The sequence below is a fragment of the Theropithecus gelada genome, chromosome 10 (assembly GCF_003255815.1).
Source record: "Theropithecus gelada isolate Dixy chromosome 10, Tgel_1.0, whole genome shotgun sequence".
Taxonomy (NCBI): Eukaryota; Metazoa; Chordata; class Mammalia; order Primates; family Cercopithecidae; genus Theropithecus; species Theropithecus gelada.
In genome coordinates, this window is record NC_037678.1 from 95,746,012 (window position 1) to 95,768,052 (window position 22,041).

Here is a 22,041-nt window from a genome sequence, read left to right on the forward strand (position 1 = left end):
ACATTAAGGGTGTGAAATCTCAGAGAGAGTGTGAGTGCGGGCTTGTGGTTAGAAATTCTCAGAGATGAAGCCCCTCTGGCCCTCCTCCAAAGAAGAAAAAAACAGTTTTACCCAAAATAATTTTAGAGATGAGAATGCTTTCAAGGCTTTCTCTTTCTCTCCTTCAGTGGGTGGGGAGGAAGACGTCTTGGCTGAGGCTGTGTCCACATTCACAATCTTATCACTTAAATCTTTGGTCACATGGGAGCCTCTGCATCTCTAAACCGTGGACTGTGTGTGTGTGAGAGGGTGTCACTGGTGTTGATGGTAATGATGACAATGGTACTGGTGACATTACTTGTACCAACAGTGATGTTAGTAGTAGTAGTAGTGGTAGTAGTGATATAATGGTGGTTGTGGGTCTGATTTCTGGTAACGATGGTGGTGGTGGTGGTGGTGTGGAAGGAATGATGGCTAGGAATCAGTAAAATTTTTCTGTAAAGAGTCAGATAATATTTTAGGCTTCATGGACAATATGGTCTCTGTCACAACTGCTCAACTCTTCCCTTGTTGTGAAGAAGAAGCCATAGACATATGTGCATGAATGGTTGTGGGTGTAGTCCAATAAAACTTTATTTATGGACATTGACATTTGAATTTCACATAATTTTGGTGTGTCATGGAATATTCCTATTTTCTTCAACCACTTAAAAATGTGAAAGCCATTCTTAGCTTGTGGGCTGTACAAATGCAGGTGTTAGATGTGTTTGTCCTGTGGCCTTAGTTTCTCAAATCCTGGCAGTAGTGTCAGCAGTGGGGATGATGGTGGCAATGGTGATGGTAATCCTATTGACAGTGTCAGTGGTGGGGATGATGATGGTGATGGTGGTGAGGGTGATGGTAGTACACCTGGTGATGGTATCAACGGTGGGGATAATAATGGTGATGGTGTCAATGTTGGAAATAGTGATGGTGATGGTGGTGGTGATGGTGTCAGTGGTGGGGATAATTATGGTGATGGTGGTGGTGATGGTGGCAATACCCCTGGTAATGGTTTCAGTGGTGGACATGATGACAGTGATGGTGGTGGTGATGGTAGTACTCCCGGTGATGGTGTCAGTGGTGGGGATGGTGATGGTAATATTCCTGGTGATGGTGTCAGTGGTGGGATGGTGATGGTGGTGGTGATGGTGTCAGTGTTGGGGATGGTGATGGTAGTTGTGATGGTAGTACTCCCGGTGATGGTGTCAGTGGTGGGGATGGTGATGGTGGTGGTGATGGTAGTACTCCCAGTGATGGTGTCGGTGGTGGGGAGAGTGGTGATGATGATGGCAGTACTCCTGGTGGTGGTGATTATGGCAATGGCTGTGGCAGTGATGCTGATTATTATGGTGATTGAAATTCTGGAGGTGATGGGGTAGTGAAGGTAGTGATGGTTGTGGTGGTGATGGTGGAGATAATGGAGATGGTGGTCATGGTGAGGGTGGTGGAGTTGGTAATGGTGGACACGGCAGCGTCACAGGGGAAGAAGCTGTCTCCCTCCACATTATCCTTAAAAATGAAGCGGAGACTCACAAAGCTACAGGGAGTTGGCACAACTTTTAAAAGCAGCAATGGCCTGAAAGGTTTCCTTATTTCCAAAATCACATCATATTTGCTATACATGTCTGAGTGCTTATAAATCAGATTTGGAGTTCCTGTGGACTGTGTCCCAGTGGTGCTGTGCTATGATAAAGCATCACTCACCAGCAGAAGTTTGGGTTGGCTTTGTGAACAGGAAGTCCCAGGCCACCAAAAATGATACATAGGATGATATAGCATTTTGCAATTGTAATGTGCTATTTAAATGCTAAATAGTAATAACTGATCTAGTCCCAAATGCTTCATTAACTCTCTCCACTGCCAAATCACAGGCTTTTCTGTGTGTTTGTGCTAAAGGCAAATTTTAATTGTTTTAATGAGGATTTGCAAGCAGCTCTTTTCTCTCTACACTTGGGCCTTGGTGAGTTACACATATCATTCGCTTAGCAATAGGGAAGTTTTGCTATTTACACAAAAGGCTTCTAACAGTGTTAGGGTTTGGGAAAGACCCAGCCCCTGGTGCCCTCCTAATGCCTTGCCAAATTGAGCTGTATAAGAAGGGTCAAGAGCAGCCGTACCTGTCAAACATGCCAAACACTCTGGCTAAATGAAACTGCAATTAGTTTTGTGGGGGGTTTTGTTTGTTTTTTGGGTTGTTTTTGTTTTTGTTTCTGGAAACGGAAGTCTTGTTCTGTCGCCCAGGCTGGAGTGCAGTGGTGCAATCTCTGCTCACTGCAACTTCTGCCTCCCAAGTTCAAGCGATTCTCCTGCCTCAGGCTCTGGAGTAGCTGGGACTATGGGCGCGTGCCACCATGCCCAGCTATTCTTTTTGTATTTTAGTAGAGATGGGTTGTCACAGTGTTGTCCAGACTTGTCTTGAACTCCTGAGCTCAAGCAGTCCGCCTGCCTCAGCCTCCCAAAGTGCTAGGATTACAGGTGTGAGCCACCACGCCTAGCCTGCAATTAGTTTTATTTTCTCCTTCAGTTGCATAGATAGCCAACTTCATTCTGTTTCTACTTGGAGAGGCTGCTACACAGGTGGTCTTATATGTTAAATGTGACTGATACTGCACAATATAATTGGCATTTGAGGTTTCTAATTAGCAACACAGGGATGGACATGGAATACTATGCTGTGAAGTTCCGTCCGCTCCATACAGTAACAAATCGTAAACCAACTGTGCAGATCTTTAAGTCATTCTGTGAAAGGAGTAGGTATATTTAAGAAAAGGAGAAGGGTGGGTGGTAGGGTGGGCGAGACATAGACTTTTTAAAAAATCTAGACTTATTTGCAGGTTCAGATAAAAAGGAAAACTAAGAGAAAGTTTTGATACTCCAGTTTTTCTGTATTTCTTTATTCATGCATTTGTTTGAAAATAATTGCACTTGCAATACTGGTTCCCAAAACATTCACTGGATTTTTTTCTAGCCAATTCCTCAGAGCAAAACCATGTATTAAACATTAGAAACAAGTTTGAAAAAAAAAATGCTACCTGTAATGAATAATCCTAATTTCTTCATGGATAGGTCCATGTATAACTCTGTCACGTTTCCAATGCATAATTCCCCCTGGAGCAGGCTGGGCTTCTTCACAGAAGGTGTGTGCCGTGTGTACTGCATGCAGGCTGAGCATGAAATTTCTCAGATCCATTTCTGGCGGGGAAGGTGGCTTCTGCGTGTGCTGGCTTATTCTGATGGGACACTCGGCATGCAAAAGCATCTGCTGTATTTAGGGGACTGAGTTTTTCTATTTCGCAATGAGTAAGCAGGCCCAGCCTGCAGCATTTTCTTCCATCAGTGGGTAACAGGGGCTGCCTCCAACGGGATTTGTCTGGTCCATCTAATGTTTCTGAGACCCTGCCTCTGTTTCCAGAACATCTACTATGTTGTCACTTTGTGTTCCGGGCCATACACAAAATGCCATTCCCTCACCCCAGAGGTACCCACTGAGGGCTTTGTTTTTAAGATAGTTTTATTCTCACTATATACATGCCAGAAAAAGAACACACTGTCTTATCAACCATTCAGCCAAAGATCTGTAATCATAATTAACCCCGTATTATACAAGAGCTAAAGGATAGCAACCACCATTTCCCTGCAAAATGAAAGCACAGTGAAGGTAAACACAATGCAGTGCTTCCATACTGTGGAGTATTATCCCGCCATGAGAAGAAATGACCTCAAACACATCATGCCAAGTGAAAGAAGGCAGTCATGAGAGACCACATAGTATATGATTCCAGTTATATGAAATGTCCAGAATAGGCAAATCCATGGAGACAGAAGGTAGATCAGTGTTTGCCAGGGGCTGGGGAAAGGAACCACATCATGGGCATGGGGTGACAGGAATGTTCTGGAATCAGACAGTGATGAGGGTTGCACAACTTCGTGAATATACTAAATCTCACTCAATTATACATCTTTAAATTTGGATGAATTTCATGGCAGGCAAATGATATTCCAGTAAAGCAATTATTTTTAAAAATGAATGAAAATACTAATCAAAGTTAAAGAAAGCAACAGAGTTGGGATCTTCCCGCACTCCCAGCCTTGCAGCCGTGAGCGTTCATGCGCAGCTTCGCAGCCTGAGCTGTTTCCCCAGCTTTCCAACAGAGACCCGGGGTCTTCTGCTTCATGAGGACTGTAAGGCTTGGAGTCAGAAACGCCTGGGCTCAATCTCCACCTATTTCTCTTTGTGTCTTTTCTATCTGCATTTAGATCAACCACTGTTAGGATTTAGGACCTTGTGAAATCCAAAAGACACCACCAGGGTGCATCCTGGAGGTTGCTGAGGCAGTCATTTTCTTGGGAAGGGGTTGGTGGGTCTGAGTCTTCCTTCTCCTGGGCCTCAGAAGCCAGGAAAGCTAACTGTTCCCCAGCACATGGGAGAGAATCCGTCTTTTAGGGGCAGGTTTAGATTACTCCACCTTCTGAGACTGCTCTGGAAAACCAGAATGCCAGTGAGTACTGAGGAGTTATTCTCCAGGGAACTGAGGACACCAAGACAATGCCCACCCTCCTAACTTTATCTCTCTGGTCTCCTCCTCTGCTTCCCAAACACTACCTATGCTGCTGCCTCTGCCTGGAACACCTTCCCTACACAGCTTAACCTGTTGATTTCTTCAAACCTCTCTATTACAGAAAATTTCAAACACACACGAAAGGAGAGAGGATTGTATAATGGATCGTGTGCACCCATCAGCCAACTTTGGTGGTCAGCCCACAGCCAGTCTTGTTTTCCCTGTATAGTATATACTCCTCCTTCAGTGGTCAGCCCACAGCCAGTCTTGTTTTCTCAGTATGATATACACTCCTCCTTCAGTGGTCAGCCTACAGCCAGTCTTGTTTTCTCAGTATGGTATACACTCCTCCTTCAGTGGTCAGCCCACAGCCAGTCTTGTTTTCCCTGTATGATACACTCCTCCTTCAGTGGTCAGCCCACAGCCAGTCTTGTTTTCCCTGTATGGTATACAACATACCTTCATTCATCACTCCTGCTGCCAGTCTTGTTTTCTCAGTATGGTATACACTCCTTCAGTGATCAAAGATGGTCAGAGATGACCCGAGGTAATGGCTGTCAGATGGGGCTCCAGATGGCAGTGCTGGTGGGTTCATCGGGGATCCCTGCTGTCCCGCATCCCATGAGACAGAGAGGTCATTGGCAAGATAAAAGAGGGATGCGTGATCCTAGAGCCACATGAGGCTGGAAATATACTTGGCGGGGACACTTTGGAAGGTGTTTTTGCTGTCACCTGTGGTTCCTTGACTTTCTACTGTCACTGAATTTCAGATGAGAATTCCAACTGAGATGATCAGTGGTCAGCCCACAGTCTTGTTTTCTTGGTATGGTGTGCACTTCTCCTTCCAATCCAGATGATTTTTAAAAAGTCCCAGACTGTGCATCTTTTATTTCATCTTTAAATACTTTAGCATGAATCTCCACATAGATAGCTCTTCTTTTTATGTTTGATTTTAGTTCAGTTTAATTGAGTTTTTCTAATTTTTATTATGTTAGCATAAAATTTACCAACTTAACAATTTTTAAGTGTACAGTTTGGTGGTATTAAGTACACTTATAATGTGTAAGCATCACCACCATCTATCTCTATATCCCTTTTCCTTCCACACCTATTAAATAATAACTCCTCACACCACTCCCATCCCCTGGAAACCACACTTTTGGTGACTTTTGAGTACTTTTGATGACTCTAAGTACCTCATATTGATGGAATCCTACAGCATATGTCTTTATGTGAGTAGCTTATTTCGCTTAGAATAATGTCCTCAAGGTCCATCCATGCTGTGGCCTATATCAGAATTCCCTTCCCTTTTTAAGGCTGAGCAATACTCCATTGAATGTAGATAGCACATTTTGCTTATCCATTCATCCGCAGACACTTGGGATGCTTTCACATTTCAACTATTATGAATAATACTGCTATGAACATGGCATGCCAATATCTCTTCAAGACCCTGTTTTCAACTCCTTTTGGTATATATCCAGAAGTGGAATTTCTGGACCATATGGTAATTCTATTTTTAATTATTTGAGGAACTGCCATACTGTTTTCCAAAGCGACTGAACCATTTTTCATTCCCACCAGCAGTGCACAAGGATTCCAGTTTTTTCACATCCTCACCAACACTTGTTATTTTCTGTTTTTTTAAAAAAACAGTAGCCATCCCAGTGAGTATGAGGTCATCTCTCATATGCAGTTTTGATTTTCATTTCCCATTATTAGTGATGTTGAGCATCTTTTCATGGGCTTATTGGCCATCTGTATATCTTCTTTGGAGAAATGTCTATTTAAGTCCTTTGCCAATTTTTGAATCAGATTTTGCTGTTGTTGAGTTTTAGCCATTCTCTGTATATCCTGGGTATTAATTCCTTATTAGATACATGATTTGCAAATGTTTTCTCCCATTCTGTGGCTTACTTTCTTACTCTGTTGATATTGTCTATTGATGCACAAAAATTTCTAAATTTTTATGAAGTCCAACTTGTTTTTTCTTTTGTTGCCTCTGCTTTTGGTGTCACGTCCAGGAGATCACTGACAAGTCCAATGTCATGAAGCTTTTGCCCTGTTTTCTTCTAAGAGTTTTATGGTTTTAGATTTTACGTTTAGGTGACTGATTTATTTGGGATTGGCTTTTGAATATGGTATTAGGTAAGGGTTCAACTTCATTCTTTTGCATATAGATATCCGATTTTTTAGCACCATTTGTTGATAAAAATGTCCTTTCCCTATTGAATGGTGTTGGCACCCTTGTCAAAAATCATTTGATTGTATAAGCAAGTGTTTATTTCTGGGCTCTCTATTTTATTCACTTGGTCCATATATGTGTATTTATGCCATATCACACTGTTTTGATTCTAGTGCCATTGTAGAAAGTCTTAAAATCAGGAGGTGTGAGTGAGTACTCCTACTTTGTTCTAAGTCCAGCCTGTGCTCCTTGAGATTCCATGTGAATGTTAGAATGGGTTTTTCTGTTTCTGCAGACAACATTGTTGGGATTTTGCTACTGATCACACTGAATCTATCGATAACTTTGGGTAGTATTGACATCCTAGCAATATCAAGGTTCCCAATGCATGAATATGGAATCTCTTCCCATTTATTCATGTCTTCCTTAATTTCTTTCAGCATTTTTTCTTTTTCTTTTTTTTTTTTTTGAGATAGAGTCTTGCTGTGTCACCCAGGCTGGAGTGCAGTGGCATGATCTCAGCTCACTGCAACCTCTGCCTCCTGTGTTCAAGAAATTCTTCTGCCTCAGCCTCATCAGTCTAATTTTTGTATTTTTAGTAGAGATAGGGTTTCACCATGATGTTGGCCAGGCTGGTTTCGAAATCCTGATCTCAAGTGATCCGCCCACTTCAGCCTCCCAAAGAGCTGGGATTACAGGCATGACCCACCACCCCCTGCCTCGGCAATGTTTTGATGACTTCATTGTACCAGTCTTTCACCTCATTGGTTCAATTAATTCTGAAGTATTGTGTTCTTTTTGATGCCATTGTAAATGAATTTTAAAAATTTCTTTTCAGATTCTTCATTGTTAGTGTATAGAAATGCAGCTGATTTTTGTGTATTAACATTTATCCTGCTACTTTGCTCACTTCATTTATTAGTTCTAACAGATTTTTTGTGGAATCTTTAGGGTTTTCTATATATGAGATCATACTTCTTCCTTTCCAATTAGGTGCCTTTTATTTTTTGTTCTTGCCTAATTTCTCTGGCTACAACTTTTAGTACAGTGTTCAATAAAAGTGGGAAAAGTGAGCATCTTTGCCTTGTTCTTGATCTTATGGGTGCTTTCACCATTGAGTATGATGTTCACTGTGGATTTCTTCAAATATAGCTTTTATTTTGTTGAGGTAATTTCTTTCTATTCCTAGTTTGTTTCATGTTTTTATCATGAAAGAGAAAAGCATCAATGCTTTTCCAGAAATGCTTAGTAGAAAAGCATTAAATTCTTTTTCTATGTCAGTTGAGATAATCGTATATCTTTGTCTTCCGTTCTGTTAATGTGGCGTATTACAGTGATTGATTTTCATAATTTTAACCCTCCTTGCATTCCAGAAATAAATCTCACTTGATCATGGTATATGATTCCTTTAATATGCCACTTAATTCAGTTTAGTAGTATTTTTGTTGGGCGTTTTACATCAGTGTTCATAAGGGATATGAGTCTGTAATGTTCCTCTGGTGTCTTGTCTGGCTTTGGTATTGGTAATGCTCACCTCATGGAATGACTTAGGAAGTGTTCTCTCCTCTTCAGTTTTTTTGGAAAAGTTTGAGAAGAACTGGTATTAGTTCTTTAAGTGTTTGCTACAATTCACCACCGAAGCCATTTTGTGAAAAATCTCTTATCTATTGCCATAAAACCCCAGAACTCTTGGACTAAGACATAAAAAATCATAGAGCTGAAAGGGACCTGAAATCTTTTCTTGCTCAAGCACCCCATTAATAATTCCACTTTCGTAAGCCACTTGCCCACAGTCAGATATTTAGTAGCAAAACTAGGGCTGAATCCCTGGCCTCCTGACTCTTAGTAAAGTGTTCTTTATACTGTGACAGTCTCCAAGTAAAAAAAAAATATATATATATATATATCATAAAATTTGTATAGAATATGTTGCATACCTGCTTTCTGACTTTTATTTTCCTTTCACAATGCCTCAATTTTCCCATTCACCTGATATTCACCCCAACTCATGGTTAGGTGTGCATGTTAGTAACTCCCCAGGAGAGTTCTTACAATGGTGATAAAGAGACTAAGAACTAGGAACTCAAATGCAAGGCCACAGAGGCCCCTCTTCATCTTGTCTTCTCCTCTAGCTGCCTTCCTCGATAAAGAAGCAGGTGGGGCATGATTGGCCAGTGATGCATTTAAAGCTCTGCTAAGCTCAAAACCAGACTCCAAGACTTATAAGAAGATGACACGGGGAACTCAGTGGTTGGTGCAGCCCAGAAAGCATTTGGTCAAGAGAAGGGAGCATCTTAGACAGAGCAGAGACTGCTTATGCAGAAATAAAGGGTCAGGCAGGAGGCTTTCATCTCTGTAGCTACTGGTTCTGAATATCATCAACTGAGAACATTTTTTTTAAAAATCCCACAAAAGTTATAAAGGGAATTGGAGGAACAGTAGCACCATTCTGGGGCAAGACTCCAGAGTGCATTGGTGCAGAGCCATGTGGATAACCCCAGATGGCAGCCTCATCAGAGGCATTCTCTCTCCTCCCATCAACCCAGTTTCATCTCTGAGTGGATGAACTGAGGCCCAGGGAAACGCTCTAAGCAGGTGGGAGTGGGTACCAGCAAACATGGAAGGAAATGAGTTAATGGGAATTATGAAGCAAAGACAATATATATGACAAACGAGCCTGTGTTGAAAGAGATATCGAAGGATGCGGCAATGACAAAAATAAAATTTCACTAATTTTGATCCCTTTCATTCATACGTATCATAATTTATGATACTCAAAGTTGAAAAAAATTCACTTCAATATGAAAAAAGTTGTTCTGTAAAAAACAGTTTGATACAATTTGAGTACATTTTAAAATTTAGTAAATAATCGGTTGTAAAATCAAGCCAACTTGTTCAGCAGGCCAAAACTTGCACTATACACTGTAGCCCAGCACCTCCTCAGCTTTAATGTGCAGACTCATCAGCTAGGATCATGTTAAAATGCAGATTCTGATTTAGTAGATGCAGGTGCTACTCAAGATTCTGCATTTCCAACAAGCTCCCAGCTGGTGCTGATGCTGCCGGTTCTCAGCAAATTCTGAGTGGCAAACTGTAGAGAGCACCCTAAGAGACCAAGCTGTGCCTATCTCAAGATGCCTCAGTAGCAGATTCGTGTTTGGGACTTGACGCCTCAAGATCATCACTAAGTAGGGATTATTGCAATCACATAATTTCCTGCTTGAATGAATAGCCATGTACCTGGGAAGAGCTAATCCCCATTACAGATTTGCAGTTCTGTTTTCCTATGGACTTGTCGGATGCTAATGTGATTGGGTTTACCCGTGGGTTTCAGGATGTCTGCTAGCAATCAAAGGTTCCTCTAGGCTGCAAGGGAGCCAGCTCCTGCAGTCTCCTTCATTTGGAAGCAGAGACTTTATAGAGATTCAGGTAATCAGTTTCTGCTACCTCTGGCTAGCCACCCCGACAGATCCTTTTTAACATTCACTGAATAGGTAGGACTGCATTTTGTCTAACTCTCACAGTTACTATGCGTTTATCAGCTGATTGGTACAGTCTGAAACAATGTGGGTCTGGGTGATTAGCTTGTTTTTAAGTGTGATTCTCTTCTCTCATCTCTGTTTTCTCCTCCTCCAGGAGAAATGGGTTCCCTGAGACAAGTGTGACCTACGTGCCCAGCCCGCCAGCCTGACGCCTAGCCAGAGAGAGAGGACCATGGATGGCATCATTGAACAGAAGAGCATGCTGGTGCACAGTAAAATCAGTGATGCTGGCAAGAGGAATGGCTTAATTAACACCAGAAACTTGATGGCCGAGAGCAGAGATGGTCTGGTGTCTGTTTACCCAGCGCCCCAGTACCAGAGCCACCGGGTGGGGGCCAGCACAGTGCCGGCCAGCCTGGACAGCAGCAGGAGTGAGCCGGTGCAGCAGCTGCTGGACCCCAACACCCTGCAGCAGTCGGTGGAGTCCCGCTACAGGCCCAACATCATCCTCTATTCAGAGGGTGTGCTGCGTTCCTGGGGGGACGGTGTGACCACCGACTGCTGCGAGACCACCTTCATCGAGGACCGATCGCCCACCAAAGACAGCCTCGAGTACCCCGATGGGAAGTTCATCGACCTCTCAGCTGATGACATAAAAATCCATACCCTGTCCTACGATGTGGAGGAGGAGGAGGAGTTCCAGGAGCTGGAGGTTAGAGGATGTGTTTGTCAGAGGCCCTCTAGGAATGTGTGATGGGGATTCTAGGGTGGGCAGGAGCCATGAATGCCTATACACTGTAGCCCAGAAATTAGGGAATGAAACTAGTGTGCAAAAATGCAGAAACTAAAGGCAGTCTTGGTGCCCTTCACTCTTGAATGCTTGTGGAAGATAGAAGGAGAGGAAAGACTTAGATTAACAGAAAGCCAGTGATTCTGGTATGAGATGACCCCAGGTAATGGCTGTCAGATGGGGCTGCAGAAGGCAGTGCTGGTGGGTTCATCAGTTTTCCCTGCTGTCCCTCATCCCATGAGACAGAGAGGTCATTGACAAGAGGAGGGAGGAATGCTTGATCCCAGAGCCACATGAGGCTGGAAATGTATTGGATGGGGGACACTTTGGGAGGTGTTTCTGCTGTCACCTGTGATTCCTTGACTTTGCATTCCACAGTTACTACTGAGAGATTGTTGATAGAGCTGAACCACGCTGGAAGAAAGTGTAGGTACTGATAGCCTAAAGGGAAGATAAGCTGACTTTTTTAGAGGACTGGAGGGCAGGTGACAGCATTTGAATTACATGTACAGAGATGTGCACATTGCACATTGGATATAGCATGGTAGGCACAGTGGTTGCTGGGTATGTGGCACACTGGCCCCCTAGGGCAGCACTGGGTGACAGGGTGAGAGCAGCTGCTGCAGGCCATGGACTAGCGGTTTGCTGCCCATGCGCTCCAAGACTTTCCGCTGCAGTGAGGCCAGGGATGTTTTCCCAGGACACGATGTCAGGGAAACTTGGGCCAGGCTTTCCGTCAGTTTGGTGGGGGAGGAAACCGCCGAACAGGTCCGACCTTCAGAGGCAGTGTGTGGCCAAAGGGGAAAGGGATGTCTGTTTTTCACTAAGGTAGGTGAGAACATTTTTGTAAGTAGAGAGGAAATGTTCAGAATGGAAAATTGAGGATCGTGGCCGGCGGCTGGGGAGTGGTCTTGGGGAAGCAGGAGCTGTACTCCAAGCATGTATGTGTGAGAGATGGCCTCTCAGAAGAAGTCCACGTGCTGGCCTGGGAGAGAAGAGAAGGGTGGGGTAAGGGAAACTTTCAAGCGCTCTGGGTTGAAGAGGAAGGAAAGGAGGGGTTCGTGTTGGCTGAGTATCAGCACAGCCAGAGAAGCTCTTGGGGTGTGTTGGGGTGTGGGGAGATTGCAGACAGTCTAGAGCAGTGAACTGGGGGAAGTGCCCATTCTAGAAAAGACTTCTGGAGAAACTGCCCAGTTGCAGTATGAGTTCGTGTGAAGATCTGGTCAGACCCAGGGCTCCATGACTTTCTCCAGCCGTGTGGGACCATCTTTAGCAGGTGAGACTCTCTTGGCAAGGTGTACTCTGCCTGGAAGGTGGAGGAGGCAGGAGAAAGCAAGAGGGAGGAAGTTTGGAGCCGAATCAGACCCACAACCATGGGACCCACGCTTGATAGAAAGGCCGGAGAAATTGCAAGGGAGTGACAGGTCAAGGAGACCAGAGGATCAGGATTGGAGACCTCAGTGAGAACCAGGAGCCAAGAGATCCGGCTTTAGTCAGGAGGGAGGATCAGCAATGGAGAGGGAAACTTCGGTGCAGCCCCAGCCAGTGGAGCCTGGGAAGCCCACTGGCAGGGAGTGGAGAGTCGTAGCATGGAAGAGGACCAAGACGTGATGCCTGGGCATCTGCGGAGGTCCTAATGCCCTCTGGTGACACCTGTGAAGGGAGGGTGCTCATGATGCAGCTGTGGAAAGTTGGGAGCATGCTTGGCTTCTGTTCAGAATCCTCTGCCCCTGTCTACTGTTTTGCAAGATCTGAGGGCTTTGCTTACAGCGAAATATAAATAAATACTGCCCGACCCGCATGGAGTGGAATTAGGGAAGCGAATGCACGAAAACGCAGCCCCAGGAGTTATGGGAACGGAATACCCCATCAGCTCTGAAGAGGGGCTAGGGCCCTGAGCTCAATGCAGGGTTCAGAAGTCATCACACAGGCAGGAGCCCTCCCCCGGCTATATCTTGAGGATGAGTAAGAGGAGGCTTGAGGGGAGCTGGCAGAGAAATTCCAGTCCAAGAGGACCTGGGGAGCACAGAGGCAGCAGCTCCAGAGATCTGCAGGGAAGAGGAACTGGTCAGAAATGCGGAGGCCTGTGGGAAAGACGGGGAGGAGACAGGTTGGAGAGGGAGGGGGTTCCCATCAGCAAGGACCTTATCAGCCACCTAAGGGAGACTGGATTTATGCAGAGTCACAAACTGAGATACGTGTGAGACAGAAGGGACCCACCAAAGAGTCAAGAAGGAGCCCTGGGAGGGGTGGGCCTGGAGCCTGGAGAGCCAGGCCCCACCCAGAGCATCTGTCCCCTCTGCTTCAGGGTCACTGCTGTGTCCCACCACACAGGCCGTGTTGCTGGGGAGCCTGAATAGATTTGTTAGAGTAACCAAGAGCCAGAATGCACCAACATTTAATCCACAAGACAATACAAAGTGAGCAGGATGTCATGTGGAGGACCTGGGAATCGCAGGAGGAGGCCTTGGCACCTGCACGTGACCATGCAGGTCCATGGAAGGGTCTCATGCAGAAGGGCTGTGGTCAGATCTTGATCTGTGTTTTCAGGAACTGCTCTGACCAGGAGTGGGACAAGGATGTAGAGGAGATGGAGGCAAGAGGGGAAGGCAGCCTGGGGCTAGGACCAAACCGGATGTGCCCCCTGCCTCTTTTGGGGGGCTTGTCATAAGGGCAGGTGAGAGAATAAAGACAGCATTAGAAATGGTGAAGAAATATCTAAAAGGTGAAATTTGTCGTTAATGGAGATGCGAGGGTAGAAAGGAAGGGATCAGAGATGTTCCCAAGCCCCCAGGGGGCCAAACTGGCTGGCAGAGGATTTTCAGCTTTCTTAAGGGTTTTTGGAAAATCCCCTCCAGGACACAATATGCCCCAGTGATAGAAGGCTTGGGATGGTTGATTGAAACCAACTAGATTGAAAAGGACATTTGAATGTCTCCATCATTTCTTTCTCACCCTTGTGGGTTCCTCCCCACCCCAATTGCATTCATGCACTTCTCTTGAATAACTACACTCTGCCAAGGTCAATGGGAGGAGAGAAGGTGGGAGGATAGCAGGTGGGAGGGGAACAGGTGGGAGAGGAGCAGGTGGGAGGGGAGCAGGGAGCAGGTGGGAGGGGAGCAGGTGGGAGGGGAGAAGGTGGGAGGAGAGCAGGTGAGCAGCAAATCTTCTTAGTCCTCAGTTAGCCTCCCTCCTGGTACTTCACAATGGACTACATTCAAAAGAATTGTTTATCCTTCTTGAAGACTCATGTGGGCTTCTGATGGAGCTTGCACATAAACACAACCAATATTTTAATGCAATTTTTAAAAAATTTATAGTATATCTGAATCCACATTTTTGTCAATCAATTACTGAATCCATTTTATTGCAATGATTTTTCACACAGTGGCTTCAGCAGGTAATAGATGTGGTTTTGGAACCCTGTAAGGGTCTGAAATCTACTCAGAGACAATGTTTTAAATAAAAGCTAGGAAGTGGGTGGAGGCAGACACAGACTTGTCTGTCTTAGTAGGTCCAAGGCTCTGACAAGTAGTATAGTATACTTCTTGGGAGGTAACTTTCCCACCCAGTCGTGCTCCTCTGATCTAGCAGCAAAAGTGGAAGCCCATCAGAAATAATTCTTTTAATAATACAGTAATAAGAATCTTTAGTCATAATAACGGTGCCTACTCTGTATTAATATTTCTAGTGACTTTTGACTATAACGTAAGATGGAGCATGTTGGCATTTATACCTTGGCCACAAAAGGCACTCCTAAAGTAACATCAATGGAACAGCCAGTTGTTTACAAATCGAGCTGCCTCTTAGGCACTTTAGTGAGACTTTCTGGTCGACATCCAAGGAGCTCACCTGGATCAAGAAATGGCCCTCCCACAAGCTCTGAGCGGAAGGGATGGAGACACATTACAGCTGCTGTTGCTTCTGTATGCGGCTCAGGATGCTGAGGAGGATTTCAGAGCCTCACCACAGTGGTTAACTTGGTCCCTTTTCTCTGAAAACAAAGATATTTTCTCAGAAACATTCTTACAGTATAGCTATGGTGCTTTTTATTCTATTCTTCTGTAAATAACAAAATACTAATGACTGGTTGGAAGTGTCATTGAACATGCAGTAGCTGTTCTTTGGTTTACTCTTTTCTCCATTCCATTAAATAATAAACGGTCATGTATTGATAAGCATTTGCTGCATAACAAATCACCCCCACAACATAGTGCCTTAACAACTCTTTCTTTAGCTTATGATTTCTGAGGGTAGACAATTGAGCTGGGCTCAGCTGGGTGATTGTTCTGCTGGTCTCACCTGGGCTCACTCACTTTTCCATAGCTAGCTGTGATGGGCTGGGCAGCCAGAGGCTGCTGGCTGCAGTAACAGAGGTGACTGCATCACCCAGCAGTCACCCATCCTGTCCCAGGCTTCATCGTGTGGCAGCCAGAGAGGTAGAGCCCACTGTGCAAGGGCTTGTCAAGTATGTGCCTATGTCCTGCATGTTACTATCTCATTGACCAGAGCAAGTCACACAGCCAAGCTCAGTCAGTGTGGAAAGGATTGCTTAAGGTCACGATATAGGGAAGTGATAACAAATTGGGTGCCAGTACTGCAACCACAGAGCCAAAAACCATAGGCTTTTGGCATCATTTTTTTTTTCAGATCATCTAATTGAACAGAATGACAACTACTGAAACAAAAGAACAGTGAATATTGATCTGAGCTCTTTCTAGAAGGCAGTTCTACTCAGAAAAAAATGTGATTTTTAACTTCTTTGAGTATTGCATAGCTTCACTTGGTTTACAGCGAATGGATGCTGTTTCCCAGAGAGTGCCGTTTTCAGAAAGCCACTGCCCTGGTTCGGAGTGGGGCCTTCTCATTGTCCTGGGTCGGAGCAGGGCCCCCTCGTTGCCCTGGTTCTGAGCGGGGCTTCCCTTGCTGGAGCTCCTGGGCACTGGGTGGCTGGCTGTGTTTTCCCCAATCACTTTCCCAAGACAGGTGCGTCCCTGGCATTTATGAAGGAGCCTCCCTAGGTCCGAAGAGGTCGGCCTGTCTGACACATGGTTTGCAAGGGCATGTGGAGTGTACTGTTTACCTTCAAGGTTGTGGTAGTACCAGGAACAGGTTCTATGACTAACTTTGAGAATATTTATGGGAGGTTCTCAACCATTCAGCAAGTGTTTATGATCTGTCCTGCTCCACTTTAAGTCATGAAGTAGAGCATGGCTTGACATTAGACAGGGAGATATAGGGGCACCTCTGGGGCTTTGCGGGAGTGCAGAGGTGCCGCTCATTATCTAGTACCACTGCGCTCAGGGTGACAAGACAGGCATCCTGTGGGGGTGCCCTCAGGACACTCTGGGTAGTGATAATTGGGCCTGATGTCCCACAGCCCGGGCCTCTTCCCAGGTATGTGAACACTGCTTCATCCACTTCCCAGCCAGTAGCTAAAAACTGCTGTCTCAGGGAATACCAGCAGTGGGAAACGACGTCTCCTTTCACACAGATAAACTCAGAGAGATTTCAGGGACAAGTAATGAAGCAGGGCTACAAAATACACAGTTTGAGTTTACAGCCATGAAATGAAGTGACTGGAGTCTGGGTGCAGAGGCCTGACCACCCTCCTTCCCTTAGAGATGGTGACCAGATGTTGAATGGCACTTACCTGTGGTAATGCAAAACCTTAAACCTTTCAGACCCGGAGTACGTGGCAGTCACCCCCTAGAAGCAGTGCCCACAGGGGCTGTGCCTTTTCTTCACTGAAGGAAGAAGGGAGAAGGGAACGCTCATCAGTGGAGCAACTTTTCTGCCAGGCCCTGCGAGTGCACTCGGCCATCGAGTCCTCGAAGCACTTGGGGACGGGTCATGGTGCTGTCCTCATCCTACATGTGGGGAGACAGAAACTTGGGGTGTTTCCAAGATCGCACACGTGGCTCTGCTGTCAGCCCTTGGATCTCAGACAGATCTGCTCACTTTAGACTCTGTCTCCTCATGACGCTGTTCTTTCTACATTAGGGGGAAAAATGTGTTCCAGTAAACTTCTGTTTCAGCATTATGCCAGAGTCCACAGACAAAGCAGGAAGAGACAGCACCAGGACCTCACGTCTGGGAACTCGCCATCAAGCTTTCCAAGGCCTTCCAGTCTGTCTTCTCATGTAAAAACTTGAAAGTGTTGGAGGACACAGAATTCTGTAACTGCAATAGAGCACTCACATATACTTCATTCATAAGCATGGAAAGAGGGGCGAGGACTCAGCACGCATTTGAAGAAAACCCAAAAGCATGAATGAGACAGAACAACAACAAATAGAACAATTGATCCAGAGGAAACAGAAAGAATTCAGAAAATAATAGACAACATTTTGAAAATTATTTTTAGTATCTCCAGAGAGATTTGAGGTGCTGATTTGGGTAGAGGAAAATTTGGGGGTTTTGTTTTGCTCATTTGTTTGTTTACCTCGTAGCACTGGCCAGAACCTCAAACACATTGTTGAGTGTAAGTGAACGAACATTCTTGCCTTGCTCCTGATCTTAGGGGAAAGCTGTTAGCTTTCATGATGAAAGATGATGTTTGTTGTAGTTCTTTATCGACACTCTTAATCAGGTATAGGAAGTTCCCTTTGTCACTTCTTTGTTGAAGAAGGTTTTTTATTTTATTTTTATTTTATTTTTTAATTGACAATAAATAGGGTATTCATATTTGTGGGATATATAGTGATGTTTTGGTACATATAACTTGGTGAGCAGATCGAGGTAATTAGCATATTCATTAACTCAAACATTGATCATTGCTTTCTGTTGGGAACATTCAATAACCTCCTTTTAACTATTTGCAACTGTATAATATATTTTTAACTGTTTTCATGCTACAGTGCTGTAGAACACAGGAACTTATTCATATCTAGCAGTAATTTTGTATGTTTTAATACATCTCTTCTTATCTCTCCCTTCCTCCTACTCTGCCCACCCTCTACTATTCTTCGTTCTACTTTTACTTCTTTGAAATCAACTCCTTTTAGTTTCCACGGGTGGAACATGCAGTGCTAAACTTTCCCTCCTGACTTACTTCATTTAACATAATGTCCTCCAGTTTCATCCATGTTTGCTGCAAATGACATAATTTCATTATTTTTTTATGGCTGAATAGTATCCTGCGGTGCTGAAATGGGAGAGTTCCCTGATTCCCCTTGCAGGATGTTTGATGGGTGTGGCTCGCCTGTTCTGTTGTTGCTCAAACCCACTGTGGGACTGGAGCATTCAGAAGGGCAGGTGCAGAGGCTGGGGCAAGTGCTTTGTGCTCCGAACCAGCAGTAGTGTCTAGGGGTGGGTGTCTGCAACCCTAGTGTTACAAAGTTCTTTCAGCTTTGCTGTCCACAGACGACTTGAATGCTAACAGGCTCAATGGACCCTCTGCCTTTTCGCAAGGACAGAGGGCTAGATCCAGAGCTGTTGCCCAGCATCCTGGAAAAATCAGGTCACACATGGGCTTGAAGGATGAATGCGAGGTTTTATTGAGTGGTAGAGGTGGTTTTCAGTGGGATGGATGTGGAGCTGGGATGGAGACTGGAGTGGGAAGGTGATCCTCTCCTGGACTTGGGCTGTCCAGTGGCTGGACTCCTCTCTGACCACCCCCAGCCAAACTCCTCTCGGCGTTCAGATGTTCCTCCTCTTCTCCCTTTCTCTGCCATGTTGTTCTGCCATTTGTCTGTTTGCTGGTCTGCTGGCTTGCTGGTCTGCCTCTGGGTCCTGGGGTTCAGGGTTTATATGGATGCAGGCCTGCGGGCTAAAAGACAACTTTTTGGGCACAAAAACAGGAATGCCCTTTCTCACTTAGGGTCACAGGTATCTGGGCTTGAGGGTGGGGCTTTGCCAGGAAACTGCCCTCTTCTACCCAGTATTTCCGTTTCCTGTCCTATCAGTGTACAACTACCCCATTTTCTTTATCCATTTATCTGTTTGTTGTTGGACACCTAGGTTAATTCCCTATCTTGGATATTGTGAATAGCACTTCAACAAACAAGTGGTGTAGGTGTCTCTCTAATGTACCGATTTCGTTTCCTTTGGATAAATGCCAAGTAGTGGGGTTGCTGGATGGTATGGTAGTTCTATTTGTAGTTTTTTGAGGGACCTGCATATGGACGTTCAATTTGTCAGGTACTACTTAGGTAATCGTATATGGTGTTTCTTTATTGTCCTTTATTTTTTCATCCTTTAATCATGTGGTATATTGCATTAACTGCTTTGCAGATAACAGACCATCCTTGCATTGGGAGGTAAATCCCACTTTGTCTTGGTTTATAAGCCTCTTTAAGTGTCACTGGATCTTATTTTCTAATCCTTGGATGAGGATTTCTTTGCCTATATTCACGAGGGATGTTGGTCCGCAGTTTTCTCTTCTTGTGCTATCTTTCCCGGACTCTGGTATGAGGGTAATATTGACTGCACAGAATAAGTTGGGAATTGTTCCTCTCTTTATTTTCTGAAAGATTCTGTTTAGTGTTGGTATGATTCCTTTTCAGGTGTTTGTTAGAAGTCACCAGTGAAGCCATTTGGGCCTGGCCTTTTCTTTGTGGGAAGAGTTTCAATTACTGAACTGATTCTATTACCTTACTGGTTTAAGTCTCTTGTTTTTGTTTTCTGGTTTTTTTGAGACAGAGTCTCGCTCTGTCACCCAAACTGGAGTGCAGTGAAACGATCTCAGCTCACTGCAAGCTCTGCCTCCTGGGTTCATGCCATTCTCCTGCTTCAGCCTCTGGAGTGGCTGGGACTACAGGTGCCCGCCACCACACCTAGGTAGTTTTTTGTATTTTTAGTAGAGACAGGGTTTTACCGTGTTAGCCAAGATGGTCTCGATCTCCTGACCTCGTGATTCGCCCGCCTCGGCCTCCCAAAGTGCTGGGATTACAGGCATGAGCCACTGCACCCGGCCAGTCTCTTGTTTTAAAGAAAATCCGAAAGTTGTCCTTTATTCTTGTCTCAGTTTTAGTATTGTGACGTCTAATTTGTTGGCATGAAGTTGTTCATCATATTCCATTTAAATCCTTTTAGTTTCTGTATGGTTGGTAATAATATTTATTCTTTCATGCCTCATTTTAGTAATTTAAGTTTCTCTATTTCTTTCTTGGTCAGTCTAGATAGAAATTGATCATTTTTTGGATCTTTTCAAATAGCTGACTTCTGGTTCCATTGATTTTTCTGTCTTTAGTCTTCCATTTTATTAATTTTTACTCAGATATTTATGACATCCTCCCCTCTGTTTTCTTTGGCTTAAATTTGCTCTTTTTTACCTATTTTGTTTAGGCATGAGCTGGGGTTACTTATTTGACATTTGTTTCTTCTTACAACGTATGTATTCTAGGCTATAACTTTCTTTCAAACACTGTCTTAACTTGTCCTAAAAATTTTGATTTGCTGTGTTTTAATTTTTATTTACTTAAAAATACTTCTATAGCCATTGTGATTTTACATTTTTCTAATGAATTATTTATTAATGTGTTGTTTAATTTCCAAATATTCAGGGATTTTGTTCTTTCCTATTATTTATTCTTAAGTAAATCTCATTAAGGTTGAAGGACATAGTTGGTATAATTTCTCTTTTAAATTGATTGATACTTGATATATGGCTTACTGTCTGATGTGTTCTGTGGAATATGCCATGTGAATAAGGAAAGAATGAGTGTTCTTTTGTGCAAAGTGTTTTATACAGGTTTGCAAGGTCAGGTGGGTTAATTGTGCTGTTCGTGTCTCCTGTTCTTGGTGTTTGTCTGCCTAGTTGTCACAATTAGGAGTGGAGTATCAGAAATACTTACTTTTAGGGAGTTGCCTATTTCTTTTATTTTGCCAGTGTTTACTTCATGTGTTTTGGGGCTCCGTTGTTAAGTGTGCATACCTTTATAATTGTTATATCTTGCTGAACTGTTGGCCATTTTATTATAAAGCTTCTGGCACTGAAACACCAAGGATTCCATCTAGAACCTGCTGCTCCCATCACAGAAAGCCAATCACTGAGATGATTATTGCCAAGGAAGAGGGCTTTAATCAGGTGCTGCAGCCAAGGATGTGGGAGCTCAGTCTCAAATCCATCTCCCTGCTGACTGAAGTCAGGGGTTTATGTAGCAGGGCGGAAGTGTAACAATGTATAGGAAAACAGGAACTCTGGAGGGACAAGGAAGCAATCATGATGAATGAGGGCCTTGGTGTCTCATTGTCTGGATGCAGTGATTTGGTGAGTTTCAGTTCTTTGATACTTTTTGAGAGGCCTGGGGACACTTTGCTGAGGAAGGAACTCAGATAAAACAATTTTAAGTTTCAATCTTTAAGACCAGAAGTGTCAGTTTCTATGTTTATCCAAAAAAATTATCTACTGGACTGTTGAGTCGGTTTCATGTCCCTCTTTGTGTCTAATAATATTTTTTGTCTTAAACTGTCTTGTCTGATATTAACATAGTCATTCTATCTTAACTATTATTGTTTTTGTGATATATCTTCTCCTATCCTTTTGCTTACAATTGATTTTTGTTTCTGAATTTAAAGTTTGTCTCAAATAGAAGGGACATACCTGAATCACGTTTTTGAAATAAAGCCTACACTCTCTGTCTTTTGATTGGAGTATGTAGCCCATTGGCATTAACCGTAATTTCGATATGATTGGAATAATGTCAGCCATTTTGATTCTTGTTTTCTGCATGTATCCTGGTTTAGTAATTGTTATTGTTTCTCTGTTTCTTCTTACTTCTGTTTTTGTATGTTAAGTAAATATGTTTAGAATACCATCTTAGTTTATCTGTTGCTTTTTAACTGTATTGTTATTTCCTTAGTATTGTCTCTGCAAATTACAATAAGCATCTAAATTTATCCAGGTTACTTCAAGGTAGTGCTAACTTCATTCCGGTAAAATATAGAAACCACACTCCAGTACAGCCCGATTGTCCCCATTTTTTGCTCATACTGTCGTGTACATATTTCATAGGCATTTTATAAATCTGACAGTAGTGTTAAACAACTGTTAATTTATAC

General features: G+C 43.8%; 1 protein-coding gene across 2 annotated transcripts in view; it reads left to right on the top strand.

Moving 5' to 3' along the window:
* SYNDIG1 (synapse differentiation inducing 1) overlaps window positions 1-22,041 on the top strand; it is a 189,787-nt gene that overhangs the window by 55,762 nt on the left and 111,984 nt on the right. For both annotated transcript variants that reach the window (XM_025399274.1, XM_025399275.1), the window contains exon 2: window positions 10,402-10,959. In XM_025399274.1, the coding sequence (XP_025255059.1) occupies window positions 10,480-10,959 (480 nt within the window). In that variant the 5' untranslated portion in view covers window positions 10,402-10,479. The remainder of the gene's footprint in view (window positions 1-10,401; window positions 10,960-22,041) is intronic.